We start from the raw sequence: 18,878 nt of genomic DNA, 5'->3' as shown, positions 1-18,878 counted from the left end.
GTCCTAAACGACTTTGGTGACCTAATATAGTCCCAGACTTTTGTGTTTCGCTCAATTTAGTCCTCCGTTTGTTATTCCGTCAAATTGGTGTTAAATAAAGGGACAATTCAATAATATCAATATTGACCTCTCTTTACTTTCAACCTGCGAAGTGAGAAATCTCTCTTTCTTACACGAATTACACTCAGAGTTACTCTCAGACCTACGAATCAAATTTTATATTCGCAACTTTAGAAGTGATTCTGGGAGTAATTCGTAAAAAAAAAAAAAGGGATTTCGCACTTCACATGTTTATGAATAAAGAGATGTCAATATTAGAATTACTGAATTGTCTATTTATTTAACAACAAATGGACGGAATAACAAATGAGGGACTAAATTGAGCAAAAACACAAAAGTCTGAGACGAAATTGAGTAAAAACACAAAACTCTAGGACTACATTAAGTCACAAAAGTCGTTTAGGACAAAATTGAGAAAAACCACTATAGTCGAAGACAATTTTGGGTATTAACTTTAAAAGTAAATTATATTGTGAACCGGAATCTATCATGCATGGCTGAAGAATTATTTTATACGGATCGGAGTACTTTGTATATATGGTTGCAGGCTGCTTTTTGAATTTTGATAGCTGAAATATTCAAAAAGTAAATGGATCTAGAAAGAAAGAGATGTTAATTACGGAGTATCTAATGGGAATTTTTTCCCCAAAAAAAAAAGTAATTTGTTATCTAACGCCAGCATTACTGGCGAAGATCAATAAAGTCCGGTAACGTAGACATCACGGGAATACTATTGTGTAAAAAAAAATATACATTCCACAACAAATTTTTTTCTTTTCCTTCTAATGCACATTTTGTAACGTAACTTTAATTGCATGTTTTCCTTTTTAAGAGTACATAATTAATTTACTTCAATTTTTTTTTTAGTGTCTTTTTTTTTCCGTTGCCTTCTAGTGATCATTTTTATGCTTTCAAGTGCTCAATTTCATGCCTACAAATGTATGCGTGTCTTATTATTGGGTAAAAAAAATACTTAACATTCCTGTGAAACCTTTTTTTGCCTTCGAGTACAGATATTTTGCTTTCAAGTGCACATTTTTATGTCTTCAAGTGCATATTTTTTTGCCTTCAAGTGCACAATTCTGGGCCACTGTTTGTTATATCTTTGCATGCTTTTCAATAACATATAACTAAATTTCTAATGAAATTTGTGAGATTTACAAACGATTTGTATGAGTAATTGCTTTAATAACACTTAAGTTGAATAATTTCCCTTTTTGGTACCATAAATTGCATCATTTGCACATATATTTACCTTCGAGTGTATAATTTTTGCCTTCAAGTACACATTTTTGTATCTTCAAATGCATGATTTTGAGCTTTCAAGTACAATTTTTATTCATTCGAAAGGAATTTTTTTTTTTTTTTTTAAAGAGCAACAGATCTGGATGAATTCAATGGCTAAGATTTGTGCACATTACCTGGGGAGTCATTCGCACATGATCCTAGACCTATATATATATAGGTCCATAATCAAGTGAGAACCATGCCCCATGTGAGAACCTATATAGACAAATCTAAACCATTGATCTAGTAGATCTAATGGTTGAAAATAAACAAAACTTTGTAATATTTATGAAAATAACATCGCTCATTTTTTACTTGATTTCTCATCCATCAGATTTTGCAGATCAATGGTTTGGATTTGTCCACAAATTTTCACCGGGAAAGTGATTATCATATAATTAGGATTCAATAAAGATTACAAACGATTGTCTATGTCTTATTACATTTTCTGTGTAGTTCTCACTTGGGAATAGTTCGAAGTGCCGAAGTGGTTCGCTTATTACATTTTCTTTACAAACGATTGTCTCTATGTCTTGTGTTTTCAATCCAGGTTCATAATGTTATATGGACTTGGTCCATGATATAAATTGGCTCAAATAGTTAAATGTTTGAGTTATCATTTCCTGCCATTTGGGCCAAAATACAGATCCTCCGAGAACTAGAATCATATCACCATCGTTGCTTAATTAATTAGTTTTGGAGAGAGCCGTCCTAGGATACTTACAATAATAAGATACCTCCATTGTTAAAACTTTAAAATGCTTTGCCTTGTCTTATATTTACCGTGTTTTTTGAGCAATAATATAATTCTAATAATTATATTGTTGCAAGATAATTATTTTTCACGAGTAACAAAGTGGCAATTTATATCGTGCACCAGGAGCACATTACATTGTGCGCCTTGATGTAAAACGACGTTGTTTCACATAACTGTATAAAAAAATACACATAATCGTATAAACAAATACACATAATTGTATAAACAAACACACATAACTGTATAAAAAAATACACATAATTGTATAAACAAATACACAATCATGTCAACTCCCTACCGCGCCTCTCAAAACGACGTCGTTTTGGGAGGCGCGGGACGCACAGTGTTATGTGCGCCATGGTGCAGGGTATAACGATTGCTAATTGAAGTATGATTATTGTAAATGTAAAAATTTGATACACATTAAAACCCATTATGTTGGCTAAATTTATTTGTTAAAGTTAATTAGTATTTTAATTAGGTGAAGCCCTTTGGACCGTCTCCTTTCAATATTGGTTTATTCTTCATTACTTGGATTAAAAAATCAGTGGCTATATGGTATGAAATGGGGTCAGCAAGGAATGTGGTTATTAGATCTATGATTAAGGAATAAAAGGATTTAGCCCGCATGGGCACTCAACTAGTTATAGAGATGAAGTTTGAAAAGTATGATCTGAGATCAAGTCTCACCAGCCACAGTAAAGGGACTCCTTATGCACAGTAAGTAAAGGTCTAGCCCATAAAGTTGGGGTTTGGAAAGTAGGAATAAAAGGATTTATTATGGTCATGATGGTTTTGGAATGAATGGACAGCATGCATTTGGGAGTAAGTGGCTGAAGGGAAAAAGCATTATAAAAGGAAAAGACTTTCTTATTTCTATACACTCTACTGCTCACTCACGGCTTTCTATATTATTATTAGGGTGTGTTTGGTTCGCACATAGGAATCGGAATCGGAATGGGTATCAAATACTTGGTAATGGTAATGGGTTTTGGTGAAAGTATTTAACATGTTTGGTAGTAGGGTGGAATGGGAATGGTTACTAATAGTACTGGTTAAGAATGAATAAGGGAATGAAACCCTTATTGTATTTGGGTATGGATTTTTCCATTGATGGGGTATTCGAAACCTATAGTAGTGTTCCAAAAACCTATTAACCAAACAACAACAATCACTTTCATACCCATTCCTATGGGCAAAACCCACCAACCAAACACACCCTTATTAAAAGAATTCAACTATCATCAGCTTTGTCATTGTGTTGGAATCTCGCTGGAACAGCTAGACATTGCCTCTGGTTCAGCAACTGCATCAACTCCTGAAGTTTATAATGGCATGCACGTACCAGTTCTGAGTGGATGTTAGGAAGGTTGTAGTAGTAGTAGTGGTTGATAGCCTTATGTACTTACCCGACCCCTTGTAACATCTTGGTGAACATCTAGTGGATTGGACAGACATTAGTTGTCCTGCAGATGTAGGAAAAGTGCTTCGTATTAAGTCAATATGTGATTAGTATATCTTTAGTTGTTATTTATTCTATTTGTGCTCCTATAGACTAGTTGTATTTGGTTGTAACTTCCTGTTATCTTCACTCCTCCATTTTTTGTTATTTTATGCCTTTTATTTTGTTATTTATTTTCGTTAAATAACTTAATTAATTGGTCTGATAATATTATTCTAAAATCAAGTAAAAGTTTAAGATATATTTTGAATTCAAGATTCACAATACTTTTTCAATTCACATACTTAAATGTAATAAGTTCAGATCTTATTTTAAGTTAATCTAATATATAATTATTTGATTATTAATAATCCTCATATATTGATGGGATGTAAATAAACAATTCAATTCATCATATCATTATTGCTTCATTGTTTTGTTTAATAAAACAATCTTCCTCCAACACACCGTACCCATCATATCGGATTCTTGCAATAAGAAAATACAGTTGACTTTGTTGCCTATACAATGACATTTTGGAAGAAAAAACAAGGATAAGAGATGTAAATTAGGTTATTTATGTGTTTTTTTATGATTAAATTTGTGTCTTATAATTGTAATTCCTTCTTCTTTTTTAGGAGAAGCGAAATATGCAATCACTACTTAAGATATGCATATGTAATAGATCACAAATCACACAATAAAAATAAATCACAATAAGAAGACTATGTGTGTCAGGTTCAGCTAAGATGGTATTGGCAAAAATCAAACTCGTCATGATTTTTCAAGTACAAGAGTTATGCTCTACCCACTCAACCACTACCAATTTGAAGCGAATTCCCTTCTTAATTAGTTGAGTACAACTTCTATAATTATAATAATAATAATAATAATAATAATAATAATAATTATAATAATAATAATAATAATATTTCTATGATGTCGATCGTACTTAATTGTTACATGATTATATCAAATATTATTGAAATAATTTTGAATGACATCCGATACAATAATATATAATTATATAAGGTATTATTATTATTAAAAATAATTACTAATAATGCCTGATATAATATATGATTATATTAATTACAATCCACAGTAATACCAATCAATACCATAAAAATATCTTGTCCCATATTGGCACATACTCGTTAATTACGAAGTATAATTGTTTACCCACTAGGCCACTACACATAATAGACGGAGTGTCCAATGCAATGTCTTTGTATATATTTATATTATATGTAACATTTTTAATAGCATTTTTATAGTTTTTATGCTAGTTTTAATTGATGATAGATTTATTATTATTTTTAATTTGAATAGACCATAGGTTTCCTTAGTCAGGTATATTAGTACTTCAAAAGATGACAAAGTACTCTTTAATGAGTTCTAAAATAGTTGTATTTTTCCTACTAAAAAAAAAAATATAGCTGTGTTTTCAAAGTTCAAACTCCATATTTAGTTAAATTGAAAGAGATTTACGCCGTCTCATAATTTTACGGGTAATTATTATTGTTGTTGGGAAGAATATTTATTATTGTTGAAGTATATAGACAAGCAAGCAACACAAGTGCAGAAGAATATTTATGCCTTTGCAATTTTCTTCTGCACTTGTGTTGCTTGCTTGTCTATATACTTCAACAATTATTGTTGTTATTGTTATTATATTTGGTTGTAATAATCAAGACTATTGTGGACCATTGTGAAGAGAGAAATTTTTAGAGAGAGAGAGAGAGAGTTTAAGGTTTGATCCATGGGGAAAGAGAAACCTAGTAGATGTAATGTTTTGATGTTCCCATGGATAGCACAAGGCCATTTCACGCCATTTTTGGAGCTTGCAAAGATACTATCTTCAAGAAACTTCACCGTCCACTTCTGTTCTTCTCCGACCATTCTTGAATCCATCGGAAAAGTCATAGCCAAACACCACCCCAATCTCTCCCCCTCCATCCATCTGGTGGAGCTCCGCCTGCCCTCCACGCCGGAGCTCCCGCCCCACCACCACACCACCACCGCCCTGCCGCCGCATCTCGCCGGCGCCCTCCAAGAAGCGTTCCAGAAGACGGAGTCAACGTTCTACGACATCATTTCCGCCATAGATCCCGACTTGCTCATCTACGATGCGTTCCAGCCCTGGGCGGCTTCTCAGGCTTCTTCCCTTAACATCCCCGCCGTCCATCTCGCCACCACCGGCGCGGTGGCCATATCTAGCTTGGCGCACAGCCGTGTAGACGGCGTCCGCGGGTCTAAGTTCCCGTTCCCGGAGATTTATTACCACGACCACGAGATAAGAAAGTTCATGGCGAAAAAACCAGCAGGGATAGACTTGGGAGACTTGGGAGGCTTAGGATTCAAATCCATTCAACAATCCCACAAAATCATCTTCATCAATAGTTGCAGAGAGATGGAGGGCAAGTACGTTGACTATCTCTCCCATCTGACCAAGAAAGAAGTCATGGCAATCGGCCCTCTTATCCGGCAGACCTCCGACGAGGAAGACCACGCGGGGATAACGCAATGGTTACAAGACAAACCCGAGTCCTCGTGTGTACTGGCCTCGTTCGGGAGTGAATACTCCATGTCGAGGGCAGAAATGGAGGAGATAGCTTTTGGCTTAGAGATAAGCGGGGTAAACTTCATATGGGTCGTGAAGTTCCCAGCCGGGGTGGCCACCCCGGCCGTGGAGGAAGCCGTCCCAGAAGGCTACCTCGAAAGGGTCAAAGGAAGAGGGATAGTGGTGAAAGGATGGGTTCCCCAGGCCAAGATTTTGGCAGACAAGAAAATCTGCGGGTTCTTGAGTCATTGCGGATGGAACAGTGTTTTCGAGAGCTTGGCATTTGGGGTTCCCATCATAGCCCTGCCATTGCATCTTGATCAGCCTGGGAATGCTAGGCTGGTGGAGGAGATTGGCGTGGGAGTGGAGGCGATGAAGGGGGAGAATGGGGAGATAAAGAGGGAGGAGATAGCTAAAGCTCTAAGAAAAGTGGCTATGGAGAAAAGTGGGGAGGAAATGAAGAAAAAGGCTAGAGAATTGAGTGTGAAGATGAGATTGAGTGGTGAGAAGATGATTGATGAAGCAGTTGATAAGTTGATTCAACTTTGTAGAAAGAATTAATGATGCAAAATTCTTGCATAAATGCATAATAGGAATTGATGATGAATATTACATGATGAAATGGTGGGTTAAACTATTGTGTTCTAATCAATTTTATATTTAATAAATTTATATCCTCTTTAATTTATTTTTTTTAACACATTCATGATTGTCCAGTTAGCATTTTCTACCTTGGAGTGTAGGATGGAATAAGTTGAGCAACTAAAATTGCATATTATTTACTCTATTAAAAAAAACAAACAAACAAACTATCACTTTGGGGATGATATTGTCGGTATCATCATTTAATAATAACGATTCATGTAATCCTCTAATTAAGTAATTTTATATTAGTTTAGAGTTGTTCTTATCTCCAAAAACGCAATTGCGTAGCAGATAGTCAACAAAACATGCTATTATGACAGTTACATCTAACCATACAAGTCTATAGTTAAATAGAAAAGTCCTGAAAAGGTGTTCAAGTGGATGTAACATAACTCTCGTACCTAAAGATCACGAGTTCAATTCTTGTCAACACACTCTCGGTGAAACCCATCGCACATGATCTTTCTAGTGCAGTTAACTCTCCTGTGTGGTTCGTGAATTACTAATTATTATTAGTACTAAATAAGAGCGGAATTAATCTATTACTAATTATTAGTACTAAATAAGAGCGAAATTTACCTAGTGTACTCGTGCAAACAGACATTCAATCAAGAATTAAACACCGCAACTCCAGCATTAAAAACTCACGCTTCTGCCAAGCACATTGTGCTCAGATGGTATGTAATGATATCTCCCATGTGGGAGGTCATGAGATCGCGCCTCAGTGGAGGCGTTGACCAAATACTAGAAATGTAATAGAGTCAATATCATTCCAAAAAAAAAAAAAAAAAAAAAAAAAAAAAAAAAAAAAAAAAAACTCACGCTTCTAAGTTCTAACAGAGAGTACATTAAAGCACTTCATCTACCTTGAATTACAATCTAAGATTCACTGTGATCAAGTGTCAATTTGTCATTACAATATACAAAAAAATATAAGAAATTTACCTCAAGGTTTATGAGGCTAATTTGGAACCAATACAAGGCTGACGAGCATAGTATCGACTCAGTAATCCTCGCTGTCAGCAAGCATTCGAGTAGCGTTTTCTCGCCAACTGTTGTGAGCAAATAGAATCTCCTCCAATGTGATTAGTTGCCTTACTGCACAAAGAGGATTTAGTTTCAGACCACAAAAGCTTAACCGGAAACAATGAAGGGAAGCATTTAGATAGGGATATGAAATGCGTACCTGTACATGTCGAAAATCCCAATATTCCCTTGGATGGATACACAAAAATGGCAGTGGTGCCCTGAACAAAATAGCACAACTTTCATTGGTTTCTAAATGCAATGTCATGGCATTACAAATAGCAAAACTTGCATTGGTTGTAAATGCAATGTCATGACATTACAAATATAACAATGGCTGTGATTCTTAAGGGCCATACATAAGAAAAAGTTGAAAGTTTTCAGAAACTGTCATTTCGGAGTAGATGATGCCCGGTGTTCCACAAACTTCCACGAGGACTGAGAATTTGGTAGAGGATTTCCAGATTCCAAAATTCGCCTAATCCACCTAACCTTGTTTCTCATTTCCTCCAAATCCATAATAGCAGCTTCCAGTGTGTCAGACCGGGAGGAATTTAGCAAGGTCCCTCCACTAGTTCTGAGCCTATTCAACGGGCACTCAATGTAATACAGGTCTTCAGCAGCTAGTCCAGCAACTTCAGTAGCAGCATCCATACCAGAATCACAAACAGAAACAGAAACACTACTTTCCCTGTTACCAGAATCCTCAAAAACCACAGGTGTATTCGACACTGATGTGCTTCTCACCTCTCTTTCTGATCCATGCATTGTGTGTTCATCAAGTGTGGCACCAAGATCTATAAAAATTTCAACTTCAATCACAAAATACCTCAAGAGAATCATTTAGAAAATCGGAAACAAAGCAAGGCAGTTGTTAAGCATCTGGTAATAGCAAAACAGCAATTGACAGAAATGAACTGTTTGTATCACTCTGCTTGAACTATATAGAATTAGGATATGCAATTGGTATATAATCAATAGTACTTGCAGAAGTGAACTATTTGTTTCGTTATTGTTCTTGCGGCATCCTTTATATGCCATTATGCCTCTAACCATGCTTTCATTTCCTCATACCACACAAGTATTTGCAATTTTGCTTTGATCAAACAACTAAATTAAGGGTCCGTTTGGAAACTTGGAATATGTTTTCTGGAAAATGATTTCCAGAAAATGACTCATTTTTCCGAAAAAATATTTTAATTTTTTGGTGTTTGGCAAAATCATATTTTTCTATTTGGAATTGCATTTTTTTTGTTTGATTCATTTTCCTGAAAATGAACATATTATTTGTTATAATAATAATAATAAGGAAAAAATTATAATTTATGCCACTCACAAATATGCCAATTATTAATGTCACCATTGAATTATTAGTGGTGTAAATGTTGTCGCTTAATTTTAAAAAAGTAACATATATTGCTCCACCCCTGAATTATTAGTGGTGTAAATGTTGTCCCTCAATTTTCAAAACGTGACATATATTGCTACTCCCCTGAATTATTAGTGGTGTAAATGTGGTTACCGGTTGTTTTCCCGGTTCGAAGACCACATTTTTTTCCTCCATTTTTCTTTCTTCGTTTGTTCTCCTTCCGCTGACAACAATGTTTCTCCTTCGTCCTTATTAGGGAAGGGACAATATATGTCACGTTTTGAAAATTGAGAGGCAACATTTATACCATTAATAATTCAGGGGTGACATTGATAATTGACATATTTGTGAGGAGCATAAATTACAATTTTTTCTAATAATAATAATAATATGTGGTGATGGTGGTGGTGTGGTGGTAGTGGTAGAGATGATGGTGTTGGTGGTGTTGGTGGTGGTGTGGTGGTGTCGTGGTAGTGGTAGAGATGGTGGTGTTGGTGTTGGTGGTAGTGTGGTATTGATTGTGGTGTTGGTGTTAGTGGTACTGGTGGTGGTGTGGCAATGGTGGTGGTAGTGGTGATGATGTGGTTGTGGTAGTGGTAATAATAATAATACGAAAAAAAAAAAACAAAAAAAAAAAAAAGGGGGAAGAGAAATGGAAAATAAGGAATTCGAAAAATGTCTTCCGACTAAAAAGCTAGGAAGACATTTTTCACCAAATTAGACATTTTTTCTGTTGACCAGAATGAATATTTTTCTTTGACTGCATTTTACTTTTTTTTTTTTTTTTTGAAAGTTGACTGCATTTTACTTGAGTACCCAAACATTGGAAAATCCAAAAAATGACTTCCGAAAGTCATTTTCCAAGTTTCCAAACGGACCCGAAGTGATTTGTTTTTACTCAAATCATACCTCCACTGACAGGTTGGATAATCCGAGCACATGAATGACCATTCTCACCATCCTATAAGGATCATAAAACAGAAATTTTTATTAGCTGGATATCAATAACCATTTCGAAGAAGGGAGACATGGCATCTAGGTGCAATGAAATATCACAATCATATGAATAGACATGCACAGTGCCAAGAGAGAAAGAAAAAGCATCAAGAACAGGTTTTCCTTTCCTTAAATATGAAGTGAATGAGAACTAACCAGGGAAGTAGGAAGAGTCCAACCAAGTTCTTGAGACCAATCTAAAGTTGGGCGTAAATCTTTGATACACACTTCATAAGATCCACCTTCGCCAATGGGAGGTGGAGTCAGCTCAATCTAGAAGATAAAAAAGACCATGTCATCAGATGTGCTGTTAATTAACATCTGGCGGCCACGTTACTCCACCACTTTTACTGTTTTAAGCAGACTAACATGATGCATTGATAGAACCAAATGCTTGCATTTGCCAGCTTAATATACAACACAAAATGCATAAACTAGATAAATGAAATTACCATGGCTTTATCATTGTCAAGTATTTCAGTCAGTTTTCCAGACCAGAAACAGTCACTAGTCCACCAATCCACCAAATCTCCCACCTGCCATATGCCACGGACAATTACCCTCACTTCTGGCACTAAATTCACATTAGATATTTCACTTTCATTGCAAATTGGTGGATAGCAAGGCCGCAACATCAGTTGCCTTTGAGTTCCCTTTGACTTTCCAACACGATGTAACTGCTTTTGTGACAGTTTCATCCATGTTAACTCTGCCAAACAAAATTTATAAAAGAAGATAAATATTATGATGGTCTCCATATATGCACAGTTACAAAGTTTTTGTCCCTGAGAGGTTCTTGAAAGTTTAAAACCAGAAAGATTTCAGAATTCCCAGTACAACTTGAAAGAATCAATATTTTCATGCCTGTGATCTCTCGCAACATATTCTATGTAGAAAGAATGTTTCATTGATTAAAAAAAATTATAAAAAAAAAAAATGTGTGTGTGAGGAAGATTCCATTTACTTATGAGTGTGAACTAGTTTGAAATTTTAACTTACTTTCATCTGGAAAATCAAAATACTCCAGCATGGCATGCCAATATCCACCCTTCTTCTTTATCTCCTTTATCTGAGACAAAATAATAAATAAATAAATGCAACAGAAATAACCAAGCAAGATCCTAGAGAACTGTTGAGTCCTTATATTATGCTTATTTTAGTCATCAATGCAACAAAAACAAAAAAAGCCAGATCCTAGAGAAGTGTTGCATCCTTGTATTTATGCTTATATTAGTCCTCAACAAATGTGTGTGTTTACTAGAGGCTTTTGTATGATTTAATAATGGGTTGAGAATGGGTATTTTGTTTGATTTTGAAATTGTGGGTAATTGATTGGGAAGGTAAGAAAAAGTGCAAAACTTTTCAAGTTCCAAACCACTCAATATTTCAAGCAATCAAGCATATCTCAATGTAGAAAGATACAATTGAGATGATTCAAGTGGCATTGAAAAAGTTGTTTAACAGCATACAACTTTACATGAAGAAACTCAGCCCAATTCTCAAGGAAACGTAGTGAAAATGACCACCAAGAAAGAAGTCCGTTAGAGAAAACTCAGATTCTCAAAATGTCATTTGCTGAGTATTTTGAACATAATTCACAGCCTGCAAGTCCAAAAATGCAATTTACGCGTCCTTGGAAAGCTAAGAGGCAGATCTACAAATTTTCTTGTTATTTTCTCTAATTTCAATCAATAAAGACTAATCTCTTTATTACTCGTTTAACCTGTGAATTTGTGGAGTTTTTCAAAACAAGAAGAAAGACAAGAACCTCAAAACCTTAGACAGATCATGTAAAAGAGTTACAACTGAAAATTGACAACAGAAACTTAAAATCCAAACTGAACAGAAGGACACAAATCCATTTTTATATCATATAGATACATATCAAACATGTATTCCTAATAATTGTACTTCATGAAACTCCAAAGTACAAAATCAAATCATCATAAAAGGATTTTTTTCAAGCGCATGGGACAAGAATTAAATTAAATTAATAATTAATAATAATAATAATAATTTTTGAAAGCATAATAATAATAATAATAATAATAATAATAATAATAATAATAATAATAATAATAATAATAATAATAATAATAATAATTGGTGGGAACTATGACAGAATATAAATCTTTCCATGATCACTTTTCAAATTTTGTCAGGCTTTAAGTTACTGATTCTACATTTGAGACACAAATAATTCCTAACATTGAAGTTAAAATATATTAAGCTTGTTGTCACATAAAATGTTTGACACTTTGCAACCCTTACCTTGCACCGAAACCATGCACAACGATATCCCGACAAGAAAGATTTTGCTTCTGTAGATTGACCAACTTTAAAAGGTAGATGAAAGTCCATAATGGTAGCAATAATCTATATCTGATCTGCGTCAAACCAGAATCAAGGACTCATACAAACATTGCAATTATGTATGGATTTTGCACTTGTACTCACAACCTACGAAAAAAAAAAAAACACCTACAATGTTAACCATGAAGTCATCAAATATATACTGCCAAAGGTAAGCTTGCACAAAATCACAAATTATGATCCCCAGTTAAGTCACAACTTAAAGATGTCAATCATATATTTGGAAGACTATAATCCCAAAAACAACCATTAGGTAATAAAGTTCAGGCACTAATTTAATTGTAAAAATAATAAGCATTTTCCTAACTATTCAAAAGTTCAAGGAACTAGATCCCATTTTTAAAATTTGGGGGTTTATGAATTTATATAGGCTGTGTTTGGAAACCCAGAAATTTTCCGGGTTTCTAGTGTTTGGCAAGGGGGGGAAAATGATAGTCAATGAAAATTGATTTCCGGTCAAAGGGAAAACAAGCCCATTTTTTCGAAAAATGACTTCCCCTTTCTTTGGGGAGAAGTCATTTTCCGGAAAACCCAAAGCAACTTTTTTCCTGTTCTCCATATTCTTCATTGGTTTCCGTCGGGAACCAGATGGAAACCAAATTAACTGGTTTCCCAACGAAAACCATTCACTAGTTTTCGTTGGAAACCAAAAGTTTTTTTGATCTGGGTTTACGCTTCGGAAACCTTTTTTTTTTAAATGAAACCATTGCTCTTTTTTTTTTTTTTATAATAATATTGATTTTGTTAATACAATTTTGCTCATTTTCTAAGAAATGATCTAAACACACCAAGACAATTTTTTAAAATGCAACCAAACACCGGAAAGAAAAATGTTTTCTGAAAAATGACTCATTTTCCGGGTTTCCTAACACACCCTAGTAAAGTTTGGCAAAACAAACATAGGGTACCAAATGTTAAGATACATAGATGTAGAATAGAATTAATTAATAGATAATGGTGGGTCAACTAAGAGAAGATAATGATGAACATAATTGTAGATTTGTAGTGGTGAGTAGATGGGTAGTAGGAGTAATTGTGGTGATGTGAAAATATAAGAGAAGATATATGTAGTGGTGAAATAGGTAGGTGGTGGCAAGGATGGGTAATGGTGGGTGGGTTGAGTGAGTGAGTATATGGTAACTCACCCACCCACCATTATCTAAGAACTACATAAAAGTTAACACAAGGCCCCTTCAAAATGGATCCAAACTATGAATTAGGTCTATTCTCATAAATGTTATTCTATTCTTGACTTATTCCATGAACCAAACATTAGGGGTGGGCACATTTCGGGTAAAACCCGAATTTCCGCGGGTTTGACCCGAAAAAGGGCATCCCGGGTCGGATTCGACCCGGTTCGGGTCTGGCCCGAGCAAGCCTTCACTGATATTTATTTATTCGGTTCGGATCTCGGATTTGTCATTTTGAGTTCGGATTCGACCCGAAACCCGAAATATATAGTATATATAAATAATAATAGACCTAGGGTTTCAGAATACAAACCATGTTCATCGCTCCGCCTCCTCACTTCCTCAGTCTTCTCTCTCTCTCTCTCTACTTCCCCTCTATCTTTTCTTTCTCTCTCGAGACTTCACTTCCCTCTGCCCCTCAGTTAGATTTCACTCATCTCAGTATCTCATCCCTCACTCTCTCCGTCTCTCGCCTTTTCCGATCTCCGCCGCTCAGAGCCTAAGACTCCGCCTCTCACCTTTCACACCCTCTCTGCCTGTCCTTTGGACTGTGACTCGTACTGCTCCGGATCTCTCAAATCTAGCCTTTGGGGCTAAGCACTACGTAGATTGGTTTTCTGCATATTTTGTTTTTTTTAAGATTGGTTTTAAAATTGTGTTTATTTATTGTTCTTCATATTTTGGCTTTTTGATTGGTTTTAAAATTTTGAGTTTGCTTTGGGAATTTTCTTGCTTACGAACTAAAATTTCAAAATTTGTAAAGTTTTTGGAACAATATTAAAAGTTCGGGTTTGGAACACCCGACCCGACCAAAACCCTACCCGAAACACCCGAACCTGAAAAAAACCCGAAAATTTTCGGTTCGGTTTCGGGCTTTACCAGAGAAGACCCGAAGTATTTCGGGTGACTATTATAGGCACGGGTCGAACCCGAACCCGACCCGTGCCCACCCCTACCAAACATCAACTAGGAATGGAAAATCCATCACCATGCAAGGATTTTTTTAGAGCAAATCTTTTGCAACCATGTAACAAATTTTAGAGCCCGTTCACTAACTGGTGAATTTCTCTAGTTTCCTGGAAAACTGGAGAATTGGAGAAAAAGAAAACAAAAAACATGTTCACTAGCACAATTTTCCATTTTGAAAACTAAAATCATTTTTCAATTCTTTAGAAAACTGAAGAACTTTTAAAAATTATTTTCTAAATAGAAAACATAATCATCTATCATTTATTTGACTATATATCACTATAACCACATTCTAACAATTATTTACATACATATTTATTTATTACTCTAATTACATTCATTATCATATTCTTCTTTTACTTATCACTATCTTCTATCTTTTCTACTCGCATTTACTTATATAAACATAACTTATTTGCTTACGTTTAAAGTAAGACATTATTCACATTATCAAAATTAAAAATTGAACTCTACACTAAGTTTTAGATTTTGATCAAACTCGATATAGATTATTGGTTCGAATATTTTAAGTCATGTTATATTGTAATACAAGTTAGATCCGGATGTTGGATATTGAAATTTCACAAATATTAGACTTCAAAGTAAAAAAATTATATATATATATATATATATATATAATCCTAATCATATGAGAACCACACCCCATATGAAAACTTATGGACAAATCCAACAATTGTTATATCGTGCACCCTAAAAAACCATGTTTCGTATGTACATAATTGTATAGTAGAATACATATAAACTCCTACCATAATACACATAAACTCTTAGAGGGCGTTTGATTCACGGAATTACCTTAGGGAATGTTAGATTCCTGAGAATGTTATGTAAATAAGACAACGGTAATAAGATAAATTGATTAAAACGTCCAAAGCCCAACATTAGTAATAAGACAAGGGAATGTGAGATTACCTAAGAAATTGGAGAGTATCTCACATTCCCTTCCAATAGCTAAAAACTTATTGCAGAAATTATCTGACATTCCCTCGGAAAGTTATATAACCTGAACCAAACATGGGAATCTTATATTACCAAGCAAATATGACCTTGGTTATCTCATATAACCTAAACCAAACGTCCCCTTAACATAATACACATAAACTCATAACATAACCTAAGAAATTGGAGAGTATCTCACATTCCCTTCCAACTTATAGCAAATATGACCTTGATTATCTTATATAACCTGAACCAAACGCCCCCTTAACATAATACACATAAACTCAAGGTTATCAAGGCGAACTTTCTAGGCGAGACTCTACCAACTGCCTAGTCGACTAGGCGACCGCCTAGGCGATGACTAGACGATGAGTATTAAATAAATAAAATATATAAAATATATACATATATATTGAAAATATCTTGTCTTGGGCAGCATATTTACTTCAAATTGCCTTTAGTAGATGAATAGTTATTCCTAGAATAATGAGAAGTTTAGTATTTATTGTATATATTGGAAATATATTGTCTTGGGAAGCCTTTTTGAACCCTATTTACTTCAAGTCATCTTTGAGAAGATGAATAGTTTTTCCTAGAGTGAGAAGTCTAGTATTTATTGATAACATGTCAGGATGAGGTTGTGGACTTTGCTCGGAACAGGAGGACGACGCCGGAGCTCGAACCGCGCCGCCATCGGAGCCTCTACGCGCCGCCGCCGTGCCTCTGCTCCGACGCCACGCGCCGGCGCGTGAAGCGCGTGAGGCATATTCCGGCGTCTTCTCCGGCTGAAAATTACACCGGTCAACTCACCTTAGTGTGTAGGTTCTGCCCATGTATATTTTGTGGGGTTTTGGGTTGTATTTTGCACTTAGGCGAGGCGAAAGGACTAGACGCAAGGCTGTGACCTCCCAAACGCCTAGGCGCCGCCTTGATAACCCTGCATAAACTCATAACATAACCTAAGAAACTGGAGAGTATCTCACATTCCCTTCCAACTTATTGCGGAGGTTATATGGCATTCCCTGGGAAAGTTACATAACCCGAACCAAACATGAGAATCTTATATTACCAAGCATTTATGACCTTGGTTATCTTATATAACCTGAACCAAACGCCCTCTTAACATAATACACATAAACTCATAACATAACCTAAGAAATTGGAGAGTATCTCACATTCCCTTCCAACTTGTGGTTCCCTGGGAAAGTTACATAACTTGAACCAAACATGGGAATCTTATATTACCAAGCAAATATGACCTTGGTTATCTTATATAACTTGAACCAAACGCCCCATTAACATAATACACATAAACTCTTAAAATAATACACATAAACTCTTAGGGTGCACAATGCATTGTGCACCCTGGTGCACGATATAATTTGCCCAAATCCAAATCATTGATCTGCAAGATCTTATGGATGAGAAATCAAGTAAAAAATGGAAAATCAAGTAAAAAATAAGTAGTCATTTTCATAAATATTATAAATAAATTTTAAAATGAGCTGAGTCATTTTAATAAATATTACAAAATTTTATTTATTTTTAACCGTTAGATCAAATCAATGGTTTGGATTTGTCCGCAAGTTCTCACCTGTAGTATAAATCTCACCTGATTTTATATATATATATATATATATATATATATATATATATATATATATATATATATATATATATATATATATATATATAGAAAATAGAGAATAGAGAATAGTTTTCTAAAGTAAACAGACTCTTACAGGGCGTTTGGTTGAAGGGAATTTAAATTCAATTCCCACTTATTTCCCACCTAATTTCAAAGGCCACTAAATTTCTTAGTTTAGTTGAAATGAAGCAATTCTCTCATGGAGACATGAAATAAAAACCCCATGTCCCCTTCCATGGATTTTAGAAAGAAAAAAAGATAATCATGAGACAAAATTATCCATGCATTTTAGACTTTATACGATGTATACCAAACATTGAAATTGAAATTTTTAGTAATTCTGTTCGGGTAAACACTGGAATTTAAATTTTCAATTTATTCCCAATAATTCATCTAACATAAAATTGCAATTTCTTTCTCACGTAATTCCCTCCCTCCAACCAAACACTCCGTGAAAGTGTGTAGCTGTTTAGAATCCACAGCACAATTATCCCCAAATCTAAAATTTAAAAATGAAAAATAATAACTCCCAAATAGAGCTTGAAAATTTGAATAAAGAAACATAAATCAATTCCATAAACTGAGAGACCCAAAATCGGATCGATCAATTGAGAAACGCCAAAAATCAAGTCAATTCTGCAAGAAGTACACAATATTGATGTATATAAGCATGTATATTGGTAAGATTTGATACCTCCATATAAGGAAAAGCTTCATAGCTTCTTCTTTAGAATCTTGAGGAAAGTGCAGCCATCATCTACAGAACTTTGGAGCCAATACCACTATTTCAGCAAGATTTATAAGCTGTAGGCGTTAGCGAAGGCCGAGGGAAGATTTTGAGCACAGTATTAGGGTTTGTTTTCCGTTTCATTTGGGCTTTTTTTTTTTAAATTAAAATTAAAATGTCAATTTGACCATTTCCAACAAGTTGTGAAACGTCTAAATATGATTTCATTTATTTTCAATTTATAGGTGATAGTTTACTTTTAATTTTTTTTATCAGAATATTCATTTTGATTCTAATGTTATAATGACATAATTAATTTTGGTCATCTATCAACAAAATCGTTGAAATTTTGTTAAATTAAATGAGATATTGATCTTTTTTTATACAAAGTGTGTTGATCCGTTATATATTTTATGCTTATTTTAAAAAAAAAATCATAATTGAAGAGAGAAATGCCCTTGTATTTAACAAAATTCCAATGATTTTATTGATAGATGACCAAGATTGATCATATCACAATAATATTATGACCCAAAATGATGTTCTAATAAAAAAGAACTACAAATGGACTGCCACATATAAATTTATGACCAACAATGAAATTAACTCTTTAAATAGTTTTAAAAAAATATAAATTTTTACTGTGATTAATGTCAAATAAATCTCCAACTATTTCATCAAATAAATGAGTTAATTACCTATTTTGTCCCTCGACTATCAGGATTTCACCAATTTGATCCTCGATTACCAAAATTTCTCAATTTGATCTCCGATTATGCCATTTTTACACGATTTAGTCCTTAGTGTTATAGTGTAATTTGCCGGTCACGATTTACACTATGAAGCTTCTAGTCAACTGCATTCTCG

General features: G+C 34.5%; 2 protein-coding genes across 5 annotated transcripts; one reads left to right on the top strand and one right to left on the bottom strand.

Annotated features, from left to right (window-relative positions):
• The first annotated feature begins 5,307 nt into the window (after positions 1 to 5,307).
• LOC109175466 (beta-D-glucosyl crocetin beta-1,6-glucosyltransferase-like) lies at positions 5,308 to 6,669 on the top strand. The gene has a single exon (XM_019324725.1). It carries the CDS (start codon positions 5,308 to 5,310, stop codon positions 6,667 to 6,669), a length of 1,362 nt encoding a protein of 453 aa, XP_019180270.1.
• Positions 6,670 to 7,581: 912 nt separating this feature from the next.
• Positions 7,582 to 18,164, bottom strand: LOC109176288. Of its 4 annotated transcripts, XM_019325755.1 has the most exons (9): positions 17,979 to 18,164; positions 12,416 to 12,604; positions 11,144 to 11,213; positions 10,597 to 10,853; positions 10,301 to 10,417; positions 10,058 to 10,109; positions 8,139 to 8,576; positions 7,940 to 8,000; positions 7,582 to 7,851 (listed from the first exon to the last, which is right to left on the bottom strand). In XM_019325755.1, the coding sequence occupies exons 2-7, from the start codon at positions 12,503 to 12,505 to the stop codon at positions 8,170 to 8,172; spliced, it is 993 nt and encodes a 330-aa protein (XP_019181300.1). In that variant the 5' UTR covers positions 12,506 to 12,604; positions 17,979 to 18,164; the 3' UTR covers positions 7,582 to 7,851; positions 7,940 to 8,000; positions 8,139 to 8,169. The 4 variants fall into 4 exon arrangements, with proteins under 4 accessions (XP_019181300.1, XP_019181298.1, XP_019181299.1 ...); XM_019325753.1 differs by having other exon boundaries at positions 7,940 to 8,576; XM_019325754.1 differs by having other exon boundaries at positions 7,582 to 7,847; positions 7,940 to 8,576.
• Positions 18,165 to 18,878: the final 714 nt, after the last annotated feature.

Source organism: Ipomoea nil, unplaced genomic scaffold (genome assembly GCF_001879475.1).
Source record: "Ipomoea nil cultivar Tokyo-kokei standard unplaced genomic scaffold, Asagao_1.1 scaffold0688, whole genome shotgun sequence".
Classification (NCBI taxonomy): Eukaryota; Viridiplantae; Streptophyta; class Magnoliopsida; order Solanales; family Convolvulaceae; genus Ipomoea; species Ipomoea nil.
Note: the sequence above shows the minus strand (reverse complement) of the source record. Positions and strands in the feature narration are given on the sequence as shown.

Excerpts from the sequence above, each read along its gene's own strand:
- LOC109175466 (XM_019324725.1), top strand. The coding sequence starts at position 5,308 with ATGGGGAAAGAGAAACCTAGTAGATGTAATGTTTTGATGTTCCCATGG.
- LOC109176288 (XM_019325753.1), bottom strand. The coding sequence starts at position 12,505 with ATGGACTTTCATCTACCTTTTAAAGTTGGTCAATCTACAGAAGCAAAA. Across the intron at positions 10,418-10,596 it reads TTGACAATGATAAAGCCATG|ATTGAGCTGACTCCACCTCC; the intron begins GTAATTTCATTT and ends TTTATCTTCTAG. Across the intron at positions 10,110-10,300 it reads GGACTCTTCCTACTTCCCTG|GATGGTGAGAATGGTCATTC; the intron begins GTTAGTTCTCAT and ends TGATCCTTATAG.